Source organism: Scardinius erythrophthalmus (assembly GCF_964197995.2).
Source record: "Scardinius erythrophthalmus genome assembly, chromosome: 23".
In the NCBI taxonomy this organism is placed as follows: domain Eukaryota; kingdom Metazoa; phylum Chordata; class Actinopteri; order Cypriniformes; family Leuciscidae; genus Scardinius; species Scardinius erythrophthalmus.
The window spans coordinates 25,671,644-25,684,654 of NC_138243.1; the positions used below are offsets into that span (position 1 = coordinate 25,671,644).

Consider the following 13,011-nt stretch of genomic DNA (forward strand, 5'->3'; position numbering starts at 1 on the left):
TCCACACTATTGATAAAAGAAACATTCAACTTGAGCCACGAGTCACATGTCCTTATATGCAAATCAAATTTCCAGAACTGGAACTGAATCGGATTCATGAGTGTCGATCAACTCATTATTAGTAATGATTAGCAGCACACTTATGGATTACGGGTTTACATTTGAAGGCTACATTAGAGTGTTCCTGTACTGAAAGAGACAAGCCACTCATATAGCCTATATATCAAATGAAGCATTGTTATTTGTAATTCACCAAACTCAATGTCCGTTTTAAGGCTCTATAAATCTAGCAAAGTCAACCTGAAATTAAAATGAACCCTATTGAATTTTATGTTTTCCTAATTGTGCATAATTCATCAGTGTACGTTTTCATTTTTCTGTTCACAATCGTTCTTCAAAAATTCAGCTCACTTACACTGCAGAGGCTTTTGCATAAAGTTAATCAATAGCCGGCTATTACTTTATGCTGCGTCTGCAATCTAATGCTGGTTAATGTCACAGAGGTTATAACAATAATTGCAAATACTGAACAATAGATCTGAAAAAGCAGCATTACCACTGAAAAGATGCTCTGGAGGGTGAACTTGACATCTAACCCCCACGCTCTGGTCCAAGTAAACTCACATTCACATCATTCGCTCCAATGTAACGGCTGCTTCTTTCCATTGCATATCCTGTTTCAATCAGAGATGCCATAATACAGAAGTAAAATGGGTTATGAATGCAGTTTCATGTTGACTTTAATAAGTTCTCCTAACAGTAAATATGTTTTAAAAATGTAAAACTTGCATTGGCATCTGCAAGCGCACTACTATTTACAAACCGTCTCGCTCAATTTATAGAAAAATTTGCTTGCATTCTCTTTCTCGTAAGATAAATAGAGTTTAATGAAGCATTCAAGCGACGTGGCAGTGGTTTCTGGCTCTGTTGTTAATACCTTTTTTTCCTGTCACAAAAGCTTTGCAGCCGTTTGTTGATTTATTTTCTGCGAGACAGTCTTCTCAGTCCTGTGGCTAATGACATCAGCTCTCAGTGTAGTAAATACCTAAGAGAAGGATAAAGGATTTAATCTCAAGATGAAGTGTGGCAGACTGACCAGTCGAAATAACAGCTGTAATTGATTCCTGGTCATACTCACCCTACTGAAAAGGTTGTAAACATTTCAAGAGGTTTGTAGGTTTTTTTTTTTTTTTTACTGATGCCGTTATTCAATGGTTGCATTGAAAACAAGGCCTAAACTAAATTTTTGTCACCCCTGCCAACGGCCTGTGACTTAAGGAAATTTACTGGCCATAAATATGTTTTACCGGCCAATGATACAAGTTAAATAAACAGTGCTTTTCAGGCAGGTCTAACAGAGCGTAGTTTCGAAATTGAGTAAAGTTGGCTAATCGTAAAATAACACTGCATAGTCTTCACTGTATAAAATAAACACAGATTAATCCTTATTTAAGTTCAAAAGTCACGAGCACTAAGTGATTTTTAACATTAAAAAAGCAGACAGCGGCAGGAATATTAGGCTGCTGTCACTTTAAGACCGATTACAGATCCAATCATACATTCTGTAGGCTACACATGCATTTTCTTTTTCAAATGTTTACTTTCATTTAAGACGTAAATTACTATTTTTACTAGAATAGCCTACTCACGGAGACGGGCATTTTTTTATGATTTTATGATTTGAAAGAGAGCTCAATTTAGTATTTGCGTGCTGTGAGACTTGGCTTTCTGGATGTTTGAACTTCCCACACAGCGCGTGAGTAATGAATTGAGTACCAGTTCATATCTTCTTGAACTGGACAAGGAAGCTTACAGCTGACCCGTCGACTGTTCAGAGCGTCATCTATGTTTGTTCTCGTTCATGTTCTCGCGGCATTATATTATTAGATACGAATTTTACCAGTCGGCAGCAAACTAGCGATCGTTACAGTTTCATATAGCCTACTCGCCAATGCCATTTTTTTTACTCGCATGTTGAACTTTCTATAGCCTACGTGACATTTTATTATGGACAATTAACTTTGAAGAGGGAAGCGAACCATATCTAAGAATCAGAATCATATCAGAACGCTTGTTTGACTGGTTAAAACTAGTACTCCAAACACATAAAAGCACGCAGAACATCTTAGCAAGCAACATAAATACTACTCTAATCTCCTTAGCAACATGCTAAAACCCACCTTAGAAACCACAAAACTACAATTACCAAAACTAAAATAAGGCAAAATAGAAATATTTAATTTAATAAAGATTTGTTTTTTAAAGAAAGAAAAACTAATAAAAATGACAAAAGCACATAACATTTCTAAAACTTAGACAAAAAAGAAAATGAAAACTGAAAATATAAAAAATAACAGTAAATTCAAAATATGAATAAATAGAAGAAGAGTATATAAATAATACTAAAATAATGTCAGCAATGTCCTGGTAAACAACCAAAACACCCCAACATTTTTAAAAATCTAGGTTTAAATTGGAGCTTGTAAACAGGGTTGTAAAAACAGATGTATTGATTATTATTATTGGAGTACTAATAATGATCAATGTTTGATTATTGCAGGATCATGGCTATAATTAATTGCTGTGACCTTTTCATTTTTGTCTTTAGACCATGACACACAGAGCTGCATTTAAAGCAGGAGACAAGCACGACTGGTTTTGAAACGCGAGTGCGCGTGCAGGGTGGAAAATTCCACTCTTGTGTTGCTCACATTCACAACGACAATTGGCCGCAAAACTAACCGGGAAAGTATTAAAAGTGTTACGTGTCAGACAAGAAATGAGAAAGAAAAGGATTTGATTTCTTTTTGAATGCTAAATGTAGGCTACATAATAAAAGAAGAAATCAAATATTTGTATAAATCCTCAAGGGAAGACAAAGTTTTTCATTACAAATGAATGTTTCATTTTGTTTAAAAGGACTTTTCCAAGCTTGTGAAAACTCCAGTTTGATGCAACTCAATGCACTTGAAACTGAAGATACTTCTCCGAATCTACTAAAGAGAATAAAACAAAGGCCTGTAGTTAGCAATGTCACTTTGTAAAGAAACACACGCCTATAGACTGAACCCGTAATACAAATGCACGTTTTTTTTTGTAGTTTACACAGAGACAAGGGAATTGTGTTCAAAAACTTGATTTTGAATTCTGTTTTTAAAAGTTTGCTTTTTCAGGCCCCCAAAAACGCTGTTGTCATGTGAATGTTTGCTAGCCCGGGAAAACCCAGACAACTTCCGGCAAATTCAGATTCAGATAACTCAGTTACTACCAGAGAATGTCTAATATGGCGAGAAGTTTCACTCTCAGTACACTTCCGGCTTCTGAACTGGTTGCAGTTCCACTCTGATTCCATATGAGGGCGCTCACAGGACGAGTGCAGAATGAATGGAGGTCTATGGCGCTATACCAATAAAAATCCACTTTTCTCAGGATATAATTTTTTGTCTAGTAATTTGAATGTTGTATTCGAAAGGAGATGCAAATAAATTACAGATTGCTGGGTGTTAGATTTTTTTTGAGTCACTTATTTGCTTTAAAAAGTATTTTAAAGTGTCAATGACGTCATATACATGTACGACCAGAAATACTGCTTCACGGCAATCCTTCAGTCACTTTGGTGCGTTCGCGCTCTGCACTTTCTTTTCACTCGAGGCATCGACAACACAGCTGACACAGGTAAACACACTTGCTAGAAGAGTTTTTGTTTTGTTTGTTTCTGGTCCCGCTGCGGATGACACGATGCCATCAAGCGGTATCTCTGGTCGTAATCAGTCCTTCACTGACCAATCAGCGTTCATTAGCAGAATGCTAGCGTGTTATGGGCAACAACAACTCAACTTGTAAGAAATCGAAAGGACATAAGTACTCGTTCATTCAACTTTCGACCTAAAACCCATGTTGAACTTGCAAAATCTACAATCAGATTTGAGATTTATCAACGGCAATCGGGTGAAAGAGATACATTTAGCCGTCTAGCCCCATAGACTCCCATTCATTTTGCACTCATGGCGATCGCCCCCCAGTGGAACTCTGGTGGTACTACAACCAAAATTCGGTACAATAGAGCTTAATAGGGAGTGGGCAGGCTCTCCGTAGACGGGCTCTGGTTACTACTGAGAATGGTCTGGTTTTAACCAGGCTAAGTGTTTTCAGTTTTTAGTTGAAAATGGTGTTGTGTAAACAGTCTTGAGTGTAATTTCTGATAGTTGTGGTGTTTAGAAAAGTGGCTAATTTACACTACACCGTTTTCATAAACTTCTGTTGATCAGAGAGCTTGTTTTATGCAACAATCCAAAAGCCTATGGAAAAAGCGTTTTTTTTTTTGTTTGTTTTTTTGTCAAGGGAACCAGTGTGATGCTAACTCCCGGTTGATGTCATATCTGCACCACTATTACCTCCCACCAAACCCAGCGCACGCTTAGGGGATCTGTTAAAAGTCAATGGGCTCAGGGGAGGCAAGCCTCCTGCTATAACTTTACCCGCGGGTGTCGCTGTTGGACAGTGTTACTTTATAAAAAAATGAGTGACTTTTACACATTATGTCACATTTTGTGTTTTATTCTTGTAACCGATTATTTTCTCATCCAGTTATTTTGAGGAGACACTGCCTCCCTAGCCTCCACAGAGAAAAAGCCCCTGACACACATACACACACATTTTTTTGTGTGTTTGTTTGAGGAGCCATGTCTATCAAGAGCCATGTCTATCAAAAGAAATTTTGGAGAATAAAGATTTTGATTTATAGGCTTGAAGCTAGACTTTCACTCAAAGTAAATAGGCCTTAGGAAAACGTCGTCTGTACCCAAAAAAATGCAAAGGAAAAACTTTCCTGTTCTTAGTACACCGTTGTTGTGTAAACCTTACCTCAGAATTACAGACAAATGGAGAGAAATATATTGGAGACTGGTGGATTTTCATAAAACAGAGAATACGTGGCCGTTCTGCCTTGCAATGTATTAGTAGTGTAGGCATGCTTCTAGCATCAAAAGCAAATGTTTTGATGTTTCTATTTCTTCTGGTGTTTTCTAAGGACTGAATTAAGTGATCAGTGTAGGTGAATATATGAAATCAATCTGTAGGCGGTTCAGTCCCAGAATTCCCTTCAAGCAACTTCAAAAAAGAACTTAAGTTCTTGAGCTCTTCAAAAGCAGTGGAACTGCCAACAGTCTTTAGGTGGAACTGGCCAATTAGCAGCACACTGGCAGTTATTTCAATACCTTGCTGCTGCTGCTTAATGGCTCACTTATCATTTCTGAATGAAACTCCCTTCGTCCTTTGATTCATCAATGAAAGAGACATTTACATGCTGTCAGACACTGAATGCATTTATCACACCTTACCAAGTATGAATGAAATAAACCTCTACCTCAGGTAAAGCATAATTTTCCCAAGGCCTATTCATTGTGTGAAAATGTTGCTAAAAGCCTATCATTGTTCTCATTCTCCATAAAAAGATCCATTAATAAAATTGATAGACATGGTCTTGATGTTGATCCTCAAACGCAAAAAAACCCAACTTATGTCCGCGCGTGTGTGTGTGTGTGTGTGTGTGTGTACACACATAGAAATATATTTGCCTTTGTTCTCCAAAAAATCCAATAAGTTCTGAATTTTTGATAGACGTGAAGTTTTTGATCAAATATATATATATAAACTGTACACAAAGAAAATAACTTCTGGTTGACACTTCAACTTTCAAGTCCTGCTGAAGTTCAAAGGATGATTAATATTAAGTTATGAAGGAAGAGTCAAAGACAAGACATTTTAACAAAGTCTTTATCATGTAAGGAATATACAGTGAATATACAGCAGACTGTTATATAGCAAAACTAGTATATCCACGACTGAAAAGTGCTTCAATGTTTTCACACCAGATGGTGTGGATGTGACCGTCAGTTACTTTCAGTCCATTCCAGCCCAGCTTAGAAACATCTACAGTACCTTAGGTTCAAGAAAAGCACAATATCAGCAAAGAAACATTATTCTCCAGCCATTTTTACCTACATAAGGCCTCAACACAATTCTGTCACAAGGTTCTGGATATTCTGCCTGCTTTGAGACTCAAAAAGGAAGTTAGTACTACAAAAAGCCTAAAACCTTTGAATAGTCTCATCAGCTGCTCCCCTATACAAAAATACCAGTAAACAGAGAGCAAAGGTGCAGTCACATTTAACACTGCACTGCAAAATTTTGCAGGTGAATTCTATTCAATTCAACAGGAATGCGTGCGATTGGGAGTTTTGCGTGAGGGTGAAAACGTTCCCCATGCAGATTTTGCTTTTGTTCAAGTTGGTCACGTAAATTTGCAGCGCCAAACACCAGGAAGTTTCTTGGTTTGAAAGTGACTTCTATTCGAGCAGTTTCATACATGCTAGGTAACACTTTATTTTAAGGTGACATAGTTACACGTTACTGCATGTACTACATTCTATAGGGTAACACGTTATTTAACAGTGTCCTTGTTACACGTTACATGTAGTTACTGTAGTAATAACTATAAATTATGCATATTTACATGCAACTAACCCTAAACCAAACCCCAATCCTAACCCTAACCGTATAGTAAGTACATGTAGTTAATTATTATTACACAGTACTTAAATGCATTATTACACTGTTACACAGACACCTTAAAATAAAGTGTAATCTTCTATAGTAATAACACTAAAGTTACTAACCCTAAACCAAACCATAACTCTATAGTAAGTACATGTAGTTAATTGATATTACTCAGTACTTGATTTCACTTAATTTAAGTGAGTACATTGTAACTACGTCACTTTAACAAATTGTAACCCATCGCTTTACTATTGATAATGGAAAAGGAACTTTTTTGCCTGCAAAATTTTGCCTACATTTCACTAATGTGACCGCACCTTAAACTTCCTTCATTTTCACATTTTACGTCCTTTTAATACTGGACTCAATGTAGAAGTAAGAAATAATTTACTACATATGATATAAAAAAGCTTGTGTAAACCATTACAAAGAGCGTCAAGAAAGAAATGGATGAATACATGTGGGTAATAGACCTCTATATCATAATCGAAAGATGAAATCGCTCTCTACATGTCTGGTGGCGCGATGCAGAACATCGGAGTGAAGCGGAGCTAAAGTGCTGTGGAAACACCAGATGAGGCGTCACGGGGGCTGAGGTAGTCGTCTTACGATAGACTACGCCAGATTTGCCACAGATACGACCAGCAATTGGGCGCTTGCAACATTCTCAAACATTAAGGCTTTCCCAATGGGCCCCGAGGTTGGAAGGGGGCCGCCAGGAAGGGGTCCATCACCGCTCGAACACCTACCGTCCAGGAGTGAAGGGGTCCGACGGGGACGGAGCTCACGGCTGCCTGCTGGCCCACGCTGGAGACCACACGATGGGCGGCAATGGGCTGCTGGGGCATCGGAGCCTCGGCGCAATAGGGAAACCGGATCTGACTGTGCACAGGTGGATGGGGCAAGATGGTCTCGTTGCCATTCGAGCATCTCGTGAGATGTTGTGGATCATTCTTCCTGCAGAAGGGCGCCTGGAGGAAGATGTCAGGCTGCGTATGGGCTCGTTGAATTTGGGGAAAGGGAGCACTGGTGAAGATGTCCCTACCGTCTCGCCCACATCCAGGGAATGGGGCACTTGAGAAAACGTCTGGAGAGGATGATGGTGAGAGTTTGAGAGCGGTTGTGTTGAGGAGTTTGGAGTCCAGCAGTAGAAGCTTTGAGCCACTGCACTTGTGCAGAACCTCTTCTTCTTCTTCTGAAGGAACCTCTGAGCTCTGGATGTTACCGGCTCCCGATGCCAATGCGTAACCGTTCACATTAGGAAGATCATCTGCAAGAGAGAATAAGAGCACAACAAATTAAGGCGAGACACGGCAGGCAAAAACATTGTGTGTTTTTTTACTGGTCAATTTTGAGATTTTTGGATATTTGTCTTCAATAATATGTCTTCTTTCAGACTGGTGAAAAAAAGTCAGAAATACACATTTAGGTCTTTATTTTATTACACTTTGTCTGTTAGATTTCACGTAAATTCAACAAAAGTTGTCGTTGTAAATCATCCCGCCGATCCGCGATCTCTGTCTGCTCTCTGTCATCACAGGCACGGCTGGAAAGCTCTCTCTTCACTGTACAATGCTTTCGGATCCAAATATGGTCATTTCCTTTTTATCAGCAACCAATCGCAAAAGTAAAAGGGCTGAATGCGCAATCTCATTGGCTGATGATAAATCTTTAAAGCCTGTTTTCTCAAAATGACCTTTCTCTCATACTCCAAGTCCGAAATCTCCACTTCGGTAGCACCGATATACACCAAACTTTCCAGTCTTGTACCTAGTTATATTATGAAGACATTTACCGAGGGATTTGTAAATATATTATTCCTAGCCTGATTTATATAACATTTTATTCCACAAAACATGGCGAAAATCATTTTTTTAAGGCTATTGACAGTATATTCTGATTTACAGGATAACAGAAGTAGATATGCATAAATCCCTCTGTAATTTTTCCCCATCTAATATATGAACACAATGAAAAAATAATTTTTAACCTGGGTTTATCCAATACTCAGATTTCATTTTTTTAAATATATGCAAAATAGCGCATATTTAATTAGATATTGCCTAATTTGCATATTTAAACGTTAAATTACATAAAACTTGTAATACATTTTTTTCTCATCTTAATGTAGGTAATCAACTGGGAAAGTTTCATGGTGATATCTGCTAGTTACAATTTTTACCCTATTCACCTTTAGTGTCTTGCCGTAAAGGAGAGAACGCTTGCTTCCTGGCAAGTTTGGCTGTACTAGCTTGTGATAATGTTTTTTTGAAAGAGAATGATGTTGTTTATGACTAAGATGAATTAAAAAACTAAGTTTTACAGATTATACTTAAATTTACAGTTAAAAAAAAACATACATTTAATAAACTAAAACAATAATATTAATATATAAAATAACTGGACTCTGTTTAACTTAATATACATCTTAAATACACACGTGGTTAAGAGAAAGCCACACGATGAACCAAAGTTCATCACAAATCCACAAACTGAGGTAAATACGAGGAAAATAGAAGTTGCTCAGCGTCATACACAGAAAAACCACCATCACAAAAAAGAAACTGTTATTTCAATGTCCAATCCTGCTCCTGCAGAGTTTAGCTCCAACCACAATTAAACACTCCTAAAACAGTTAATCAAGGGCCGTGTCCGAAATCGCCCCCTATACCCTTAAATAGGGCATTATTTGAGGGGCCAGCCATTTGTAATGGTGTCCGAAACCGTAGTGGACATTATCAAGTGCACTCATTCAATCCCACAAAGCACCGCAATACAACCGATGTACGCTCAACAGCTAGAGAATACCCATAATGCACTATGAGAGTTGGTGCTGAATGAATTTCCATGTCCTCCAGAAGATGGTGCTGCAGCTGAATCATCCATCCATCAATAGATTTTCCGAACCGCTGGCCCAATGTGGTTACAGCGTAATATCATACATGTATAATATAAGGCTCATGTTTAATTAAGGTTTGTACATACTTTCCATGACAGCGTCTTTTCATTACTACTGGAGTTGCCAGATTGCTATGGTTTAAGTTATTGCTAAACAGCAAGCACAAGCTCTTCCGGCGAACTCAGTGTCTGAATTCACTCACTCCCTCAAGTGAACTATATTATTGGACTAATGTAGGGAATAGAGGGTGATTTGGACACAGCCACAGTCTTGCTAGGCAGACTAGAAACTTCCAGGCCGGTGTGTTGAAGCAAGCTGGAGCTAAACTCTGCAGAACAGTGGTCCTACAGGACTGAGTTTGGACACCACTGATAGCCTATAGAGGAAATAGTTCACTCAAAAATGAAAATTCATTCATTCAGTCATCATTTACTCTCCCTCATGTTGTTCCAAACCTGTAAGAGTTTCTTTCTTCTGCTGAACACAAAAGAAGATATTTCGAAGAATGTTGGTAACAGACAGTTGACGGTAGTCATTTACTTTTATTATGGGAAAAGAAATACTATGAAAGTCAATGCCTACCGTCAACTGTCTGGTTATCAACATTCTTCAAAATATCTTCTTTTGTGTTTAGCAGAAGAAAAACTCATAGTTTCATTACAATATACAATATTTTGTTACGAAAACCTTCATCACCAGTCGAACCAGACCATTCAAAGAAACATCATCTATAGAGGTCCAAACATGATGACCACATTTATCATCTTCATCAACTTGTTGAGAGGTTAAAGAAGTTAGCCAATCACAAAACCAATTGGGTTAGCCAATCAAGAAACAGGTCATTTGTATAAAGAAGCATGAGAAACTGCTTGTGAATTCTTCAAATGTGTAGATAATCAAGCCTTTGAGGAAGGCTGTTTTTGTGTTACTGAATGCCAGCAGGAAATGCACAGCCTGAAGCACAGTACCAAATTAGGCAACTCTTGCTTCAAAGCCCTAATTTATTCATGAACTTGATGCTTTAAGAGGTCAATTAAAGTCTAAAGTGATTTTAATGGAATGAAACTCCATAAAATCTCCTGAAAAGGCTAAATAACTACAGGCATCCTGTCAAGTTTGGCTACATTGACTTGTAAAACACTATGCTTGAAAGAGAATGATGGTTAGATTATGACAAATAATAAGAACATACCTAAGATTAATATTAAAAAGGTTAAGGCTGATTCAGGTCTGGAAGCATACAGATCAAGGCTTCTGCAACAAGTAGAACTAGGACATAAAACCAGAAGGTACTCGGGCGTCCCTGAATAATGTTTTGTAAGATGCGCCCTAATGGAGGCAGAAAGGCCAATGGTTTTGTCTTGTTTTGTGATTCTGCAGGTTTAGGATTAAGTTCAGCTTTGCAAATTCTTGCACTACCCTTGGCCAAAAAGACTTTTTACGCCTTAGTCATATAGTGCCATGTTTTTGTGTGAATGTGCAATTCTCTTATACAAGTGAATGCTCAAATGACAAAGGAAGAGTGAGAAAGAAGAATACAACATTGATGAAGAAAACTTACCTGGAGAAGACGCGGCTATGTCAGCCAGACCTCCAGCAAGAAGTTGTAACGTGATAAGAAAGAGAGAACTGTTTTACACCCAAGTAATCATTCAATATATTATTAAATTTGTTATGCCCACAACATGACTGCAGTCTTACAGGAACAAATAGAGGCCCGAGTCACAAAAAGAAGCTGATAAATATGTTGGCCTTTCTAAATTATAAAAAAAAAAGGTGGATATTTTTAACAATTCAGGTCTGTATAGCACATTTCACAATAAATATTCACAGAATATAGTTAACAGTAGGGATGTCACGATACCAAAATTCCAGTAGTCGGTACCGATACCATTAAAATTTTACGGTTCTCGGTACCACAGCAAAATCTGTTGAAACAATTTTTCTATTTTATTTAACTGTTTGAAAAAATATATATATGTATGACGGTAATCATAAGTAAATAATATATATAAGCATTGAAGGCTACATGCTGTTTAAACGTAAATATTGCTTATAAAAAACAAGTGAAAATTAAGCAACCTTCGATGCACACATTATTATTATTAGTAGTAGTAGTAGTAGTATTTTTAATACATGGAGAAGTGGCTAAATCTACTGTACAGTAGCCTAATATAATTATTTGTCAATTTCTTCAAGTTAAACCGAACTTTTATTTTGACGGGTTGCCGTGAAGACCTTTAATGTTTCTGTTTCTGTTAGTGTGTGTATGATATGACGATAGTTTTTCTCAAATGAAACGGTAAAATGCTCATGAAGTGACTCAGAGCGGCTCTGGAGATGAATTTCATCATGTCATCATATCGTGAGGCAGCAGAGACTGAAAACAGCGCGAGCGTCACTCATGCTTCTGTGTGTGTGTGTGTGTGTGTGAGGTAAATGAAACCGCGCGTGACCAGCAACAGAACATGCAGGGTTAATATTTAAATAGTCTTTTTGCGGTTTAATATAAACAGACACTAACGTTATATATATCGTGGTATATGTCGGCTACGTCGATATGCTTAGATAAACACAGAAGCAACTCCTATTAGTGGGTACCGGTACTATAGAAATGCTATCGTCACTTATGAAAAATTTCAGTACCGACTTGGTACCGAAGTACCGGTACGTTTGACAACACTAGTTAACAGTTTTAATATTTTTTTTTTTTTAATTCTACATCCCCCCCTGCCCATTTTTCTATTTAGTTTAAAAATTGAATAACTAAAATATAGTTTAAATAATCGAATTAGGCCTACACATCAATATTTTTATGTATAATCCAATATATAAATATAAAATATATATTTTTTGTTCTCTTATTGCAACAGCATTTTTCATATTTATATATTGGATTAGTATTATTAATATTCAACAGTGGTTCACATTTAGAAGATTTCTGTGCACGATTAGCTTGACAACAAAGTGCACAGTTTCAACAGCCAAAAAAAATGAACACCGGCACAACTTACATTCACATTTACATGTTTATTTACCACCCCTTTCTTTGTTTATTGGTTTTGACAAAAATAGAAGGTGCACATGAACCCATTACTGTTCTAACACTGGGCTGAGGGTGTTTGCTACAGAGACCAATGAGGTTCCAACTCTGGGGATAAACATGGTCATAAATATTGTTTTTTCTCTGAACAAAAACAGCACATAAAAGGAATCTTTGATTTTTGCACAACAACACAAGTCAAACACTACCCGCGGGGCAAAGACCTCTACTGAGAACTACAAGATGAAGCATTAGGATTGCATAGGTTAACATGAGAGTCTGCGAACGGCTGTACAGAGGAGAGGCGAGGATATAGAAATCTCAGAAACCCACACTGCCAACAACAAACATCAGTAACGGAGACCCAGCAGCATCTCTTCCTCTGCAAGAGCATCATTGACGTGCAGTGCTATTCTGTGGGTTTTCACCAATGCCTCATAAAATATCCCAAGCTGCAGAATTGTTTCTTTTGTTTTTTTGGTTTCATTACTGCACTTTAGGGATGGGCGGT

At 37.6% G+C, this 13,011-nt stretch overlaps 1 protein-coding gene across 6 annotated transcripts in view; it reads right to left on the reverse strand.

Moving 5' to 3' along the window:
• Positions 1-895: 895 nt before the first annotated feature.
• aak1b (AP2 associated kinase 1b) overlaps positions 896-13,011 on the reverse strand; it is a 42,537-nt gene continuing 30,421 nt past the window's right edge. For 3 of the 6 annotated variants that reach the window (XM_081355054.1, XM_081355053.1, XM_081355052.1), the window contains exon 21: positions 7,099-7,828. In XM_081355054.1, the coding sequence (XP_081211180.1) occupies positions 7,233-7,828 (596 nt within the window). In that variant the 3' untranslated portion in view covers positions 7,099-7,232. Of the gene's footprint in view, positions 1,046-5,765; positions 5,941-7,098; positions 7,829-13,011 lie in introns of those variants that run through there. The other 3 variants (XM_081355056.1, XM_081355055.1, XM_081355057.1) reach the window with 2 other exon arrangements.